A 17,483-nucleotide genomic window follows, 5' to 3' on the forward strand; every position below is an offset into this window, starting at 1 on the left:
AACCCTGTCTCTACTAAAAATACAAAAAATTAGCCGGGCGTGCTGGCACACATCTGTAGTCCCAGCTACTCGGGAGGCTGAGGCAGGAGAATTGCTTGAACCTGGGAAGAGGAGGTTGCAGTAAGCAAAGATCGTGCCACTGCACCCTAGCCTGGGCAACAAAGCGAGACTCCATCTAAAAAACAAAACAAAACAAAACAAAAAACCATTATGGGAATGTTACACAACTTCAAGAGGGAAAGGGATTTCAGAATTAGAATCTTTCCTGTATCTGTATTATGTCTTTTCTTAAAAGAGAGAGAGACATCCCAAATATGAGACAGAGTTTTGCTCTGTCGCCCAGGCTGGCCGGATCTCAGCTCACTGCAAGCTCTGCCTCCTGGGTTTACGCCATTCTCCTGCCTCAGCCTCCCGAGTAGCTGGGACTACAGGCACCCGCCACCTTGCCCGGCTAGTTTTTTGTATTTTTTAGTAGAGACGGGGTTCCACCAGGTTAGCCAGGATGGTCTCGATCTCCTGACCTCGTGATCCACCCGTCTCGGCCTCCCAAAGTGCTGGGATTACAGGCTTGAGCCACCACGCCCGGCCAAGGTAATACCTTTTTAATCCTGGCGGTAGGTAATAGAATTTCAGTGTCATTGGTTGTACCATTCTGTATGTTTAAAATATTTCATGGTTATTATTCTTTAATTAAAAGAAAAAAAAGTGCATCTAATACCAGTACAGTCTTTTTTTATAAATACTTCTCAGAATTATTTTAGGTCAGTGATTCCTAGCTTTTCTTTCAGTCATAAGTATATGACTAAAGCCATTAACCCTCTCCCTGCAAGTATGCATGTATGTTTGCACTCATACTCATAGACATGAATTTTTTTTTGGAGACAGAGTCTAGCTCTGTCACCCAGGCTGGAGTGCAATGGGTGCAGTCTCAGCTCACTACAACCTCCGCCTCCCAGGTTCAAGCGATTCTCCTGCCTCAACCTCCCAAGTAGCTGGGACTACAGGTGCCCGCCACCATACCCGGTTAATTTTTGTATTTTTAGTAGAGATGGAGTTTCACTATGTTGGCCAAGCTTGTCTCGAACTGCTGACCTTGTGGTCCGCCTGCCTTGGCCTCCCAAAGTGTTGGGAGCTGGAAATAAATACATGAGATTACAGGCGTGAGCCACCGCGCCCGGCCAACATGAATTTTTAATAGAGCAACTTTTATTTATTTGTTTTGTTTTGTTTGTTTGGTTTTTGAGACAGAGTCTCACTCTGTCACCCCGGCTGCATGCCATGGCATGATCATGGCTAACTGCAGCTTTGACCTCCCAGCCTCAAGCGATCCTCCCACCTCAGCCTCCCTAGTAGCTGGGGCTTCAGGAATGCACCACCATGCCTGGCTAATTTTTGTGTTTTTTGTATAGATTGCTCTCGCCTTGTTGCCTAGGCTGGTCTTGAACTCCTGGACTCAAGTGATTCTCCCATCTTGGCCTCCCAAAGTGCTGGGATATAGGCATGAACCACTGTTCCCAGCCTAATAGAGCAACTTTTGAGCCTATCTGTGGAGTCCAAGTTACAGATCCCCATTTTAGATACGTTAATTGCAAACTCTTGATGTAATACAATAGGAAGAGAAGAGATCGGGGTCTGGGTTATGGTTGTTCCCCTTCTAAAATCTATTTCCCAGTGACAATCGTGTACATATATTTTATCTATTGTAAGGGAATGTTAATTACTCAGTATTTCATTATTAGTCGAAATGTGTTTTTGTTTGACTCACAAAGAAACACTCCAACCCTTTGCTAACATTAAGAATAGAGATAATTATTTAATGCCATTGGGGTAGGCATATTTAGATATCATATATTTAGTGAGAGGGATTTAGATTATTATAATTAGGTTTTCCTGTTGGTGAAGATTGCTAAATATAGAAATGAGAGCTGTGGGAATGATGGGGTATCTTCTTCCTTGGCAACTCTTTTCTACCTGAGCAGTTAAGCCTGGGTACCAACAGAGAAGAACAGAATGGTTCTCTTCTTGTTTCTGTGGATCAGCCCGTACTGCTCACTGGACCAGAGCTGTTTGCCTTAGTAGAGGGTTAATTTTTCATGCAATGATCAACTGGGTTTTGTCCTCTTGCCGACAGAATGAGGTAATGCAGTCTGAAGCAACCCAGATGTCACCATCTGATCTAACTATATTTGGTTTGCAGAAGGAGCTGCTGAAATATAAACAAGAAGCCAGAAACTTACAAGGGATAAAGGTAAAAAAGAAGACATTTAATTCTTTAAATAAAGTCTCTGCAATATAAAGTAGTCTACTGGTGAGTGGTGAGAGGTGGAATTTTCTGTGGACCTTTAATAGCTCTGTGCTATTGGTAAAGAAAGGGCTTTGTGGGAGGGAAGTGAGACATGTCGAGGAATATACCTTTGATTTGCTGAGGCTTATTTCTAGTGGTTATGATTCACGGTGCTGCCATTTCCATCTGTGCCACCTTGATTGTCTCTATATGTAAAAGAACCCTCTTCAATGTGAAAGAATGTCCTTTAGGGCCGGGCGTGGTGGCTCATGCCTGTAATCCTAGCACTTTGGGAGGCCGAGGCACGCGGATCACGAGTTTAGGAGTTCGAGACCAGCCTGGCCAAGGTGGTGAAACCCCGTCTCTACTAAAAATACAAAAAAGTTAGTTGTGCATGGTGGCAGCACCTGTAATCCCAGCTACTTGGGAGGCTGAGGCAGAAGAATTGCTTGAATCCAGGAGGAGGTTGCAGTGAGCTGAGATCACTCCATTGCACTCCAGCCTAGGTGACAAGGCGAGACTCCGTCTCAAAAAAAAAGAAAAATAAAAAAGAATATCCTTTAAAAAATTGTTATTTGTTTTTGAATAGTTAACTAATATTCAAATAATTTTAAAGGTATAAAAAGATAAACCATGAAAAGTCTGCCTGCCAGCCCTGTCCCCTCAGTCACCTAGTTCTCTTTCCTAGAGGCATCTTTTTTTTCTTTTGTTTTTTTAAATCTTGACACGGACTCTCACTCTGTCACCCAGGCTGGAGTGCAGTGGTGCGATCTTGGCTTACTGCAATCTCCGCCTCCCGGGTTCAAGTGACTCTCCTGCCTCAGCCTCCCAAGTAGCTGGGATTACAGGTGTGCACCATCACACCCAGCTACTTTTTGTATTTTGAGTAGAGACTGGGTTTTAGCATGTTGGCCAGGCTGGTCTTGAGCTCCTGACCTCAGGTGATCCACCCGCCTCGGCCTCTCAAAGTGCTGGGATTACAGGTGCGAGCCACCACGCCCGACCTCCTAGAGGCATCTTAACAGTTATCAGCACATATGTGTGTGTATCGTTTTCCCTCACGGTTTTACCCAAATAGTAGTATACTAGAAATACAACTTGATACCTTGCTTTTTTTCACTTAGTAGTATATCTTCGAGCTCATTCTATGTCAGTAGTACCTAAAGACTTTCCTAGGTCTTTTTTTATGGCTGTATCGTATTCCATTGTTTTCCACTGTATACATACATATATATGCTAAATAATTTATTATATATGAAAATTGCTATTTTTGCTAATATAAACAATGATCTAACTAACAGCCTTGAATATAAGTTGTTTTGTTTCTTCCGAGATGAAGTCTTGCTCTGTTGCCCAGAGCTGGAGTGCAATGGCATGATCTCGGTTCACTGCAACCTCCGCCTCCCAGGTTCAAGCAATTCTCCTGCCTCAGCCTCCCAAGTAGCTGGGATTACAGGCGTGTGCCACCACACCCAGCTAATTTTTGTATTTTTAGTAGAGACAGGATTTTACCATATTGGCCAGGCTGGTCTCGAATTCCTAAACTCGTGATTCACGTGCCTCGGCCTCCCAAAGTGCTGGGATTACAGGCGTGAGCCACCATGTCCAGCCTGAATATATGTTATTTCACCCAAATGGGAGTATATCTGTGGAATAAAACCTGGAAGTAGAAGAGGATGTTTTTATGTTGCTGCTTTTCCCCTCTTCCTTGCACATCCATTGATGGGCTAGACTAGAGTTATCACTCAGCAACATTTTCCAAAGTATATTTTGTAGGCTTAGTACTTTTGAAACACTTTAAAAAAACAAATGTGTTCCATGGTCAGATAAATTTGAGAAATGCTCTGCAGTCTTAAAGACTCACTGTGAATAACAACATATAAAGGATCTGAAAAGGTCTGTTGTAAAGAGGTTGGCCTAAAAATGATTTAGAATTAATAACCACAGAAGTGTCTTTTCTTCCATGTAATGTCATGTGGCACATTAATGTCCCATGGAGCACATTTTGGGAAATATTCCTTTGAACTACTGATGCCAAGGGTATCTTAGACTTCCTTTACCATGTACTGTCATGGCAGAGAGTATAATTAAGAATGGGCTCCCACATTCTTCATAGTCTGTACCATTTCTTTGCAGTCTGTAAAGAGAGAAAAGTCAAGACAAATATATTAGAATGCAGCCCTAGTCCATTAGTTCTATTTGAAGCCACCATGGTTGATGGAATATGTCATAACTGTCCTTATAAGCAAGGATATCTAGCTCACCTTTTGTTAGGCAGTGATAAGAACCAAGAGGGTTCAAGCTGAGGGAAAGAAAGCCTAATGCTATTAAGATCCTAGGAAATTGGGAAGAGGAATCGTGAATCAAAGAACAGTTCTGGCTCTGGAAGCCAGCGTGGGAGTGATTTCAGGGATTCTTTAACAACAGAGTGGCGGGATGAATAGGGCACATCTCTCCAGGAAATGGGGACTGGGCAGAGAGGTAGAGGGAAAAAGAGCTACTCTAGATTGAGTATTTATATGCCCAAGATATAGATGAGAAAGCCCAGGTGGGAGAAAGTAGAGTGCATTGTCCAAGGTTAACATCACAAAAGTAGTAAGTGGTAGCTTCATAATTTGAATCTATGTCTCTCTGATCCCAAAGTCCAGTCATTCTCTCTCGAATACACCATGCTATCAGGATTGAGGGTGGGGACGAATAGTAAGCAGAGAAAAAAAAATCAGGTTTCAGTAAGTTTCATAGAACAGTGGATAGGATTTTGCTCTGGATGCCAGTTTCCTAGAGGGGGACAGAAAAACCCCCCCTCAGCAACTCGTGGCAAGACCCTTTTACTCCATTTGTCTTCCAGTCTGCCATAACGAATGCTGGAAACACATTAAAGGGTTTAGTAATTTGTAATAACAACTGGCTGATTGATGAACTGAGACAACAATAATTAGTATGCTTTTTCCCCTAGGATGCCTTGCAGCAGAGATTGACTCAGCAGGACACATCTGTTCTTCAGCTCAAACAAGAGCTACTGAGGGCAAATATGGACAAAGATGAGCTGCACAACCAGAATGTGAGTTAAATGAATGAGCTTTGACCTCAGTGAGCCCCATTAGCAGAATAGGCTACTGCATGAAGTGCTATTAGATTGGCCATCCTAATCTCTTGCTTCTGGGATGTCTGCCCTAAGTGTCTGCAATTATTTTTATTCCCCATTAGACTCATCTCTGTTCCTAGGTGAAAGCCCACATCATACTGGGCAGGAAGGTCCTTGATCTCCTCTTCAACTTTGAGGACACTGAGTTACTGAGGCAAAATTGTGGTTCTACAGTCTAATTGCTTCACTAACAACATGGAGAGCAGCTGTGTATTTTTACCATCATACCCTCTCTGTGCTGCATACTGTAACTGCCAACATTAACTATGGTTACTAAGTAGCTGGTTTCCTTGAGGATTAGCAGGCAGTACCTGCGTGCCATGAATTCTTTCTTATCCTTGCAGGTGGATCTGCAGAGGAAGCTAGATGAGAGGAACCGACTCTTGGGAGAATATAAAGTAAGAGTGAATATCAGTTTGGAAATGCCTTCCACTGACCTTTCATGAACAGCCCATTATTGTTGCTCAAAAAGCACTTAAGTATTCTATTCTCTATTCTCATCCTTGCTTTTTAATTTTTTTTTATCGTTGCTTTTTAGAAGGAAGCATTTTTCTGTGTCCCCTGATGCACTAGCCCTGAAGAATAGATGGCACAGCTAGGAGAGGGAGTACAGGACTAGGGGTCTAGAAACTTCAGTTCTAGTCTTACCTTTATCTCTGACTAGTATGAATGGCTCATACTGGTCCTCCTACAAATGATAGTTCCCTTCTTCATTACTCTTGAAGAATCCTTTTCACTATGTAAGACTATTATGGTGTGTAAAGTCTTCCTGGTATATTTTGAGGAAAGGACTTTCTTTTCCTGAGGCTCTACTTTGAGTGGAAGTTATATTACAGAGGGTGAACTTTTCAGTGCCCCTGGTTTTGCCACTCATCTGAAAGCTCTATCTCTATTGCAGAAAGAGCTGGGGCAGAAGGATCGCCTCCTTCAGCAGCACCAGGCCAAGTTAGAGGAAGCACTCCGGAAACTCTCTGATGCCAGTTACCACCAGGTCAGAACATATTCAGCCACTGACTTTCCTGCCCCTTTGGCCCAAAGAAATCCTTTTCTGATTTAGTGTCTGTTTTGCAGGTGGATCTAGAGCGAGAGCTAGAACACAAAGATGTCCTCTTGGCTCACTGTATGAAAAGAGAGGCAGATGAGGTAACCTAGACCCTGTGTTCTCCCTCCCACATTTATGAAGCAAACGGGGCGATGGTGTTTCTGACTCAGAGCTGAACCAAGGCCACAGGCTCGTTTGTTAGGAGACTCTATGATGAGCTAGTTAAGAGTACAGGTTCCAGAATAAGAAAATCTGGTTTCACATTCTACCTTTACCACTCTTACGTTGTGTGGCCTTCAGTTGCTTATCTTCTGAACCTTAGAAATAGGGCTTATTTGGAAAATGAAAATAATAGTGATTCAGTTCATCATTATGAAGAATATATGAGGTAATCCACATAAATAAGCACAGTCCTGTTGGATCCACTTGGCATAGAGTCAGACTCAAAAAATATTCACCATGGCCTGGCACAGTGGCTCACATCTGTAATCCTAGCTTTTGGGAGGCCAAGGCAGGTGGCTAACTTGAGGTCAGGAGTTTGAGACCAGCCTGGCCAACGTGGTGAAACCCCGTCTCTACTAATAATACAAAAATTAGCCAGGCAAGATGGCACGGGCCTGTAATCCCAGCCACTCAGGCGGCTGAGGCAGGAGAATCACTTGAACCTGGCGGGGGGGCAGAGGTTGCCATAAGCTGAGATTGTGCCACTTCACTCCAGCCTGAGTGACAGAGCAAGACTCTGTCCCAAAAAACAAAACAAAACATATATATGTATATTCACCATTATTTTTAAATTACTGAAGCAAAGCCAGGCAGTGCTGGAGCAGCATTCTGAGGCTCTCCAGTGCTGTGGCAGAGGCTAGGTTGTGGCCTCCAGGTGGAGGTTAGCATTTCCTTCATTCACATCCAACAATGCGTACTAAGTGTCAAGTGCTGGGCATACAGCAGTGACCAAAAGGGGAAAAAAATCTATACTTAAGAATGACACTTTTTTTTCTTTTTTTTTTTTTTTGAGACGGAGTCTTGCTCTGTTGCCCGGGCTGGAGTGCAGTGGCCGGATCTCAGCTCACTGCAAGCTCCGCCTCCCAGGTTTACGCCATTCTCCTACCTCAGCCTCCGGAGTAGCTGGGACTACAGGTGCCCGCCACCTCGCCCGGCTAGTTTTTTTTTTGTATTTTTAGTAGAGACGGGGTTTCACCGTGTTAGCCAGGATGGTCTCGATCTCCTGACCTCGTGATCCGCCCGTCTCGGCCTCCCAAAGTGCTGGGATTACAGGCTTGAGCCACCGTGCCCGGCCAAGAACGACACATTTTAATAGAGCCATTAAACAGACAGACAATTATATACTTCGTCAGGAACTGATAAATGTAAAGAAGAAAAATAAGACAGCACATCTGGTTTACAGTTCTCCCTTTAACAAGCAACATTTCTTCATGCTGCTATAGGTGACCAACTACAACAGTCACAACTCTCAAAGCAATGGTTTTCTCCTTCCAACAGCAGGAAAAGGAGCTGCTTCAATCAGCAACAGAGGGGTAGGTACCTGGATTGATGGAGACCTGCCATTTCTCACTGAAACCAAAGAGTGCCAAACCCATGGCCAGTGGATGAGGCCTTTTATATTCCAGTTCCCTAATTCCTGGATCTGTGAAGTGTGTAAAGATGTGAGGCACTTGCTATACAAAATTAAGAATTAGTGGAGAAACCATAGGCCTGCTTCTGTGGGGGAAAAAAAAAATCTCTTCTGGAAACTTCAGCCCAGTGGTTGGGATATGGCACCATGCCATGCCAGCAGCACCTTATTTTTGCCCACAGACCAGCGACCTGCAGCTTGTTCGAGATGCTCTCCGCAGCCTGCGCAACAGCTTCAGTGGGCACGATCCTCAGCACCACACCATTGACAGCTTGGAGCAGGGTATCTCCAGCCTCATGGAGCGCCTGCATGTTATGGAGACGCAGAAGAAACAAGAAAGAAAGGTAACCTTCTTGCTGTGGTGTCTCTCTTAGGCAAGCTCCTGAGAAAGCCGGGTTTTAAGAATGTTAATTGAGATGAAGGCAGTGTGAAGAGATATAAGACCCTGTTAAAGGTTAGAGTTGTTTTTCTCTATTAGTTTTTCTCTCAGTAGAACGGACTATTCATTATGGTATGACAATCCAGAGAAGGAATTCATGGTCACACTGGCTCCCAGCAACTGTAGCTGTGTAAGGATTGTGGCTCTTGACCCCACAGGGTCTCCCTTTACAGCTTCTTCCCCTCCCACCTACCCCTGAATGAGCTTGGCATTGGATGAGAAAATATACAGAAAATACATTGGAAACCAGAAAGCCTTTCATATATATTATTGTTGTTAGGATAAATATATTCGATTTTATATGTTGTGGAAGAGGTGGTAGAAAAATATGTAGTATTTTAAGCACACTTTTATGATTTAAATTTCTTGGTTAAGTTCTCCCATTGATCATAACTTTTGTGATTTTTGTGTGGCTCCCCAGGTTCGAGTCAAGTCACCCAGAACTCAAGTAGGTAGTGAGTACCGGGAGTCCTGGCCCCCTAATTCAAGTAAGTACCCATTTTTGCTCAGTAGGGACTCCTAGCATATTAGACCAGGAATTTAGTATTTTTCACACTACCAATATTTTGGGGATGTACTTTTTCTTGTAGTACTTCACTTTTATACTATTTTGTTTCTGTAGAAATACTGGAATTGAGTTAGTTCTAAGACCATGAAGACATATGCCATCATCACCCCCAGTGCCATTTAGCCACGTGCAGGCAGGATGCTGTTGACTCAGAGAGGCTAAAATATCTTTGAAGAACATACAAGCTCAAAACATTTATGCTGAAAAAGCAAAATATAAAACAACAAAAACACATACATACATAAATTTTCCTACACTCCCAGATAGCACAAAAAAATTTCCACTTCTTCCTTGAAGCAAGGCATTTAATTTATTTGGAGATATTCTTAAAACTTTGAGCGCTGAGGCTGGGTGCGGTGCCTCATGCCTGTAATCCCAGCACTCTAGGAGGCTGAGGCTGGCAGATAACCTGAGGTCAGGAGTTCAAGACCAGCCTGGCCAACATGGTGAAACCCCATCTCTACTAAAAATAAAAAAATTAGCCAAGTGTGGTGGCACACGCCTGTAATCCCAGCTACTCAGGAGGCTGAGGCAAAAGAATCGCTTGAACCCAGGAGGCGGAGGTTGCAGTGAGCCAAGATTGTGCCATTGCACTCCAGCCTGGGTGACAGAGTTGAGACTCCATCTCAAAAAAACAAAACAAAACAAAACAAAAAACTTTTGAGTGCTTAAGGCATTTAGTTTAAGTCCTGCAAAATGTTTGCACCACCTAGTGGTCATGGCTAGAAAGTGTATTTTAACCTGCTCCATGCCCACTCTGTATTTTTTCCCATTTGTTCAAACTTGTTGGAAAGCTACCCTGCCTGGTAATTCCTATTTTAGTTTGTATTTTGCCTTTTGTGGCTTAGTAATGTTCACGTTTTCTTATTTTTTAATCAGGCCTAATTGAAAGGTATCTAAACAATAATTTATAAAAACCAAATAGTAAAAAGCTGACTAGAAACAGTTTTATATGTTACATATAAATTTTTAAAAGCACATTAAGAAACCTAAACTAAAATACTGAAAATACTTGCAAAAATATGAAATGTAAAATTTTTTTTGTAGAGTAAATAAAATAGCATTTCAAACCTCTGATCCCAGATATCTTTTCCTCTTGGATGAGGTATCTATGCTGGGAATGAAACAATTTTTTTTTTTTTTTTTTTTTTTTTTAGCGGGGGGGGATGGAGTTTCGTTCTTGTTGCCCAGGCGGGAGTGCAGTGGCGCAATCTCTGTTCGCTGCAACCTCTGCCTCCCGGGTTCAAGTGATTCTCCTACCTCAGGCTCCCCAGTAGCTGGGATTACAGATGTGTACAACCACGCCTGGCTAATTTTTGTATTTTTAGTAGAGATGGGGTTTTGCCATGTTGGCAATGAATTATTTTATTACCAGAATTAGTTCCAGTTTCCTTTTCTAGCAGTGTTTCAAAATAGTCGTTTCTATTGTTTGGAGAGGATTTTTATTATTATTTTATTCATTGATTTCTTCAGATTAGTGTAAACTGCCAATATAAATAGGTGTAAATACTTAGAAATTTCTTTTTTAAGTATAATAAACTCCCCCCTGGAAAAATTACTTTGCGCATATATAGTATTTAAAATATTACAAATAAATCTACAGCTGCTTGAAAACTAAGTTGTTAATCTAATGCTTCCAGTGATATCTGTATTCACAAACAAGCTGAAATGTCTCTTATCTGAAAATACAAAAACTTGTGTAACTCTGGCCAGCTCTCTAGCTACTAATTTATTTCTCTTATTCCTCTACATCAAAATTCTTAAAAGAATGGTCTATACGTGCTCTCTTTTCTTCCTCACTTCCTGTTCACTACTCAACCCGCTACAGTCTTTTATCTGTTACTCTGCTTAGTGTTCTTCTGGTTGGGTCACTGTTGACTTTTTTGTTGCCTAACCAAGTGGTTACTTTTTAAACCTTATCTTTCATTGTCTTTTCAAAAGCATTGACTCTTCTCTAAAAGTCTCCTGGAAACTTTCTTCTTCAGTTTCAGTGTCATTCAGATATTTATTTAACATATTTACTGAGCATCCATTATTCACCATCAACATTAGATGCTGGAGATATAGAGATGAACAAGTTCGATTTGCCACTGGCAGGTAGTGAAGTCAATACTGAGTTTTCCTTCTAGTCCTTCCTGAATCTCATTTTATTCTGCTCTAATTCTTGAATGTTGACATGTCCTGGGATTCCATCCAATTGAAGCCTAAACCTAAGCCTTTTCATATTGTCTTCGGCATCAAGTGATCTCTTCCACTCCCTGGCTTTAACTACACTTGTGTGCCAATTACTTTTATGTTTTATCTCAAATCTCAGTTCTTTTCTGAGCTTCAGTACTATTTTTTATTTTTATTTATTCGTTTTGAGACAGAGTCTTGTTCTGTCGCCCAGGCTGGAGTGCAGTGGTATGATCTCAACTCACTGCAAGCTCTGCCTCCCGGGTTCAAGCGATTCTCCTGCCTCAGCCTCCCAAGTGTTTGGGATTACAGGTGCGTGCCACAACACCCGGCTAATTTTTTGTGTTTTAGTAGGGACAGGGTTTCACTGTGTTGCCCAGGCTGGTCTTGAACTCCTGAGCTCAGGCAATCCACCTGCTCCGGCCTCCCAAAGTGCTGGGATTACAGGCATGAGCCACCGTGTCCAGCCTAGTACTATATTTTTAAATGTAAACTAGATATCTCTCTCTGTAGGTCCCAAGGCACTGTAAAGTCATGTCCAAAACTGGACACAAAATAATAGAGAGGGAAAAATACAGAATATACAATCAAACAGATCTAGGGTACAGTTTTGGCTCTGCCATTTAGCACAGTGTGTGACCATGGGCAAAATGTTAATGTCACTGAATCTTAAGTCTCCTTTTTTATGGAACCAAAGTAATATTGAAGAATTTGAGCATGAAATGAAATGAAATGAAATGATCTAGTGCACTGTGGAGCATATGAGAGATGCAAGGCAAATGCTTCTCATTCGCCTCTGGCTGTGCCCTTTCTCTTTCCTTTTCAACATAATTAAATTTCCTGAAAGAGTAATGTACTTTCTGAACCCACTTCCTTTCTTGCCGTTTACTCTTAAGGGAAAACAATAATTATTTCAGATTTAAAGTAAAACAATAGATTAGTGAAATCAAATTGAGAGTTCATATAAAAACCCATATAACCAGAGAATGTTCTTTTCAACCAACGGTGCTTGGGACAACTGGATATTTCCATGAAATGGGACTCCCTACTTCACACCATATACAAAAGTTAACTCAGACTATAGATCAATGACTTCAATATAAGAGCTTAAAGCTATAAAGTTCTTAGAAGAAAACATAGAGGAAAATATTCATGACCTTGGATTTGGCAGTGGATTCTTAGATAGGACATCAAAAGCATGAGCAACAAAAGAAAAAAGATAAAATTGGCCTGGGCACAGTGCCTTATGCCTGTAATCGCAGCACTTTGGGAGGCCGAGGTGGGTATATCACCTGAGATGGGGAGTTTGAGACCAGCCTGGCCAACATGGTGAAACCCCATCTCTGCTAAAAATACAAAAATTAGGTGGGTGTGGTAGTGGTTACCTGTAATCCCAGCTACTCGGGAGGCTGAGGCAAGAGAATCACTTGAACCTGGGAGGCGGAGGTTGCAGCTAGCTGAGATTGCGCCACTGCACTCCAGCCTGGGCTACAGAGGGAGACTTTGTCTCAAAAATAATAATCATAAAATAAAATAAATAAATAGATAAAAGATAAAATTGGACTTCATCAAAATTAAAAACTTTTTTGTATAAAACCTCTTATCTAGAAAGTAAGCAGACAACCTACAGAATAGGAGAAAATATTTGCAAATCATATTGTCTGATAAGGATCTAGGATCCAAAATATATAAAGAACTCTTACAACTCAACAGCAAAAGGACAAACAACCCAAGAGAAAACGGGCAAAATACTTGAACAGACATTTCTCCAAAGAAGATAAAGAAATGGCCAGCCAGGTGCGGTGGCTCACACCTGTAATTTCAGCACTTCAGGAGGCCGAGGTGGGCAGATCACGAGGTCAGGAGATCGAGACCACCCTGACCAATGTAGTGAAACCTCATCTCTACTAAAAATACAAAAATTAGCTGGGTGTGGTGGTGCGCGCCTGTAGTCCCAGCTACTCAGGGGGTGAGGCAGGAGAATTGCTTGAACCTGGGAGGCTGATGTTGCATTGAGCTGAGATTGTACCACTGCACTCCAGCCTGGCACCAGAGCGAGATTCTGTCTAGAAAAAAACCAAAAAAACCCCAAATGGCCAATAAACCCATGAAAAGATGCCCAAAATCATTAGGCATTAGGGGAATGCAAATCAAAACCACAGTGAGACACCACTTTACACCTACTAAATGGTGTCAAAAATGGAGAATAATAAGTGTCGGTGAGAATGTGGAGAAGTTGGAGCTGTCATACATCGCTCTGGGGATGTAAATGGTGCAGCTGCTATGGAAGACAGTTTGGCACTTCCTCAAAGAGTTAAACATGGAGTTACCATATGACCCAAAAGAATTGAAAACAGGAGTTCAAAAAAACGTGTACGTCTATGTGCCTAGCAGTCATATTCACAATATTCAAAAAGTAGAAACACCTCAGATGTCCATCAACTGATGAATGGATAGACAAATTCTAATATATGCATACAGTGGAATATTATTCACCTATAAAGAGGAATGAAGCACTGATTCATGCTACAGTGTGAATGAACCTGGAAAACATGCTAAGTGGAAGATGCCAGACACAAAAGGGCACATATTGTATAAGTTCATTTATATAAAATGTCCAGAAAAGGCAAATCCATAGATACAGAAAGTAGAGTGGGTTAGCCAGATTCCAGGGTCAGGAGCGAGGGAGGAATAGCTAATAACCACTCAGTGCATACAGATTTTCTTTTGGGATGATGACAGTGTTCTGGAACTGGATAACGGTGGTTGTTTGCACATCATTTTAAATGTACTAAATGCCATTGAATTGCACACCTTAAAATGGTTAAAATGGTGAATTTTACTACAATATTTAAAAAGTGAGATTTTGTAAAAAATAGCAGTTCTGCCTTCTGCCTAGGATGTAGAAAGCCAGAAAAAGCCTTGCTTCTACCGAAACAACAAGAAAAAGTTGGATAATCTGAAAAATCGTAACTTTCTTGAACCCATCAGAGAGATGAAATCATAGTGCAATCAACTAACCCGAAAAAGAAATAGGTGCCTACAAGGAGACATAGGATGAAAGTACTGGCTCACTTGTGGTAGAGCCTGGGAGGAAGGTGGGGCCACTATACAACAGATAAGAATTCAACTGAGATTTTTTTTTTTTTGAGACGGAGTCTTGCTCTTGTTGCCTAGGCTGGAGTGCAATGACACAATCTCGGCTCACTGCAACCTCTGACTCCCAGGTTCAAGCGATTCTCCTGCCTCAGCCTCCCGAGTAGCTGGGATTACAGGTGCCCACCACTACACCTGGTTAATTTTTGTATTTTTGGTAGAGACGGGTTTTCACCATGTTGGCCAGACTGGTCTTGAACTCCTGACATCAGGTGGTCTGCCCGCTTTGGCCTCCCAAAGTGTTGGGATTACAGGGGTGAGCCACTGCACCCGGCCTGAGATTTTTAATTATTTGCTAAAGGCTGAGAAGACAGTATAGGAACCTTGGGAGCCACAGACACAAGAGGAATTTACACCCACTTGCAGACACTTTTTCATGACTACCAGGTGCTTATGAAAAGATTGGTTGTGACAGTGAGATATCATCTCACTCCAGTTAAAATGCCTTTTATCAAAAAGACGTTTGACACAGCGGGCATGTGAAAAAAAAAAAAAGGATGCTAGCAAGGATGCAGAGAAAGGGGAATGAATATTATACACCATTGGTGGGCATGTAAATGAGTATAGTTACAATAGAAAACAGTGTGGACATTCCTCAAAAAAAAAAAAAAAATACAAATAATATGAGCCAGCAATTCCACTGCTGGGTATATATCCAAAAGAAAGGAAATCAGTATATCAAAGAGGTATCTTCGTTCCCATGTTTATTGCAGCACTATTTCCAGTAGCCAAGGCTGATCACAGTGGCTTGTGCCTATAATCCCAGCACTTTGGGAGGCTGAGGCAGGAAGATCGCTTGAGCTCAGGAATTTGAGATCAGCCTGGGCAAAATAGCAAGACCTTGTCTCTACTAAAAATAAAATTAGCTGGGCATGGTGGCACATGCTTGTAGTCCTGGCTACTCAAGAGGCTGCAGTGGAAGGACAGCTTTAGCCTGGGAGATAAAGGCTGTGGTGAGCTATAGTTTGTGCTACTGCACTCCAGAGTGAGATCCTGTCTTAAAAACAAAACAAAACACCAAATAAACAAAAACACATTAGCCAAGATATAGAATTCATTGAAGTGACCATCAACAGATGAGTGGATAAAGAAAAAAAAAAAATATATATATATATATGCAAAGGAATACTATTATTCTGCTATAACAAGGCATAAAATCCTTTCTTTTGCAGCAACATGGATGGAGTTAGATCTTATTATGTGAAGTGAAATAAGCCAGGCACAGAAAGACAAATACCACATGTTCTCTATTAGTATGTGGGAGCTAAAAAAAAAATGTATCTCATGGAGGTAGAGAGTAGATTGGTGGTAACTAGAACCTGGGAAGGCTTGGGGAGGGTGACAGAGAGGTTGGTTAATGGATACAAAAATACAGTTAGATAAAAGGAGTGAGATCTAGTGTTTGATAAGAAAGTAGGGTGACTATAGCTATAATTTATTGTATAGTTTGTAATAGCTAGGCTGGGCGTGGTGGCTCATGCCTGTAATCCCAGCACTTTGGGAAGCTGAGGCAGGTGAAACCTTGTCTCTACTAAAAATACAAAAATTAGCAGGTCTGGTGGCAAGCACCTGTAATCCCAGCCACTTGAGACACAAGAATCGCTTGAACCCAGGAGGCAGAGGTTGCAGTGAGCTGAGATCGCACCACTGCACTCCAGCCTGGGTGACACAGTGAGACTGTCTCAAAAAGGAAAAATAAAAAAATAAAAGAGCTAGAAGAATTGGGATGTTTTAATATAAAGAAAAGAAAAATGTAGGCCAGGCGCGGTGGCTCACACCTGTAATCCTAGCACGTTGGGAGGCCGAGGCCGGTGGATCATCTGAGGTTGGGAGTTCGAGACCAGACTCACCAACATGGAGAAACCCTGTCTCTACTAAAAATATAAAAATTAGCCAGGCGTGGTGGCAGATGTCTGTAATCCAGCTACTCAGGAGGCTGAGGCAGGAGAATCGCTTGAACCCAGGAGGTTGAAGTTGCGGTGAGCCAAGATTGCGCCATTGCACTCCGGCCTGGGTAACAAGAGTGAAACTCCATCTCAAAAAAAAAAAAAGGAGAAAAGATAAATGTTTGAGGTGATGGATATCCCAGTTACTCTGACTTGATCATTGCACATAGTATGCACGTATCAAAATAACACGAGCCAGGCATGGTGGGCTTTCGCCTGTAATCTCAGCTACTTGGGAGGCTGATGTGGGAGTATTATTTGTGTCCAGGGATTTGAGACCAGCCTGGGCAACATAACAAAACCCCATCTTAAAAATATATATATATGCCAGGGGCGGTGGCTCACGCCTGTAATCCCAGCACTTTGGGAGGCCGAGGCGGGCGGATCATAAGGTCAGGAGATTGAGACCATCCTGGCTAACACGGTGAAACCCCGTCTCTACTAAAAATACAAAAAAATTAGCCGGGCATGGTGGCAGGCACCTGCAGTCCCAGCTACTTGGGAGGCTAAGGCCGGAGAATAGTGTTAACCCGGGAGGCGGAGCTAGCAGTGAGCTGAGATCGCACCACTGCACTCCAGCCTGGGTGACAGAGCAAGACTCCATCTCAAAACAAACAAACAAACAAACAAACAAAAAACATATATATGTATATAATCTAAAAATACGTATAACTAATATGTATCAATTTAAAAATTAATAAAATATGCTTTTGGTTAAAAAAAGGTTGGTCGTGGGGATAGAGTCTAAAAACACCCTCCCTCCCTCCTTCATGGAGCAAGGGGGCAGCTGCCACTGCAGGAAAGGCATGAAGCTACATTTGGACCGTTCTCGCTTATGGAGCAAAGCCTTGAGCCACTGTGGAAGGGAAGCAAATCCTGTTGACCCCTCCGTCCCTGCTCTAGGCAAAGGTGAAGACCCATTACACCTAGTGGCTATGGAAAGGAAAAGGAACACTACCTTGGCAGAGGGGCAGGAAACTATCTTGGACTCAGATTATAAGAGGTCGCCTACTACTGAGGAAGGGACAGGATCACTGAGAAAACCCCACTTAAAAACTGGGGCTGCATGAGGACAATAGAGAAGCACTGCTCATC

The 17,483-nt window shown here is 42.3% G+C and overlaps 1 protein-coding gene across 2 annotated transcripts in view; it reads left to right on the top strand.

The window, feature by feature from the left end:
- DIXDC1 (DIX domain containing 1) overlaps nt 1-17,483 on the top strand; it is a 99,615-nt gene that overhangs the window by 62,773 nt on the left and 19,359 nt on the right. For both annotated transcript variants that reach the window (XM_023208224.2, XM_023208225.2), the window contains 8 exons: nt 2,198-2,248; nt 5,241-5,345; nt 5,774-5,827; nt 6,328-6,420; nt 6,501-6,572; nt 7,917-8,006; nt 8,287-8,448; nt 8,965-9,031. In XM_023208224.2, coding sequence (XP_023063992.2) covers nt 2,198-2,248; nt 5,241-5,345; nt 5,774-5,827; nt 6,328-6,420; nt 6,501-6,572; nt 7,917-8,006; nt 8,287-8,448; nt 8,965-9,031 — 694 coding nt within the window. The remainder of the gene's footprint in view (nt 1-2,197; nt 2,249-5,240; nt 5,346-5,773; nt 5,828-6,327; nt 6,421-6,500; nt 6,573-7,916; nt 8,007-8,286; nt 8,449-8,964; nt 9,032-17,483) is intronic.

This window comes from Piliocolobus tephrosceles, chromosome 13 (genome assembly GCF_002776525.5).
Source record: "Piliocolobus tephrosceles isolate RC106 chromosome 13, ASM277652v3, whole genome shotgun sequence".
NCBI lineage: Eukaryota > Metazoa > Chordata > Mammalia > Primates > Cercopithecidae > Piliocolobus > Piliocolobus tephrosceles.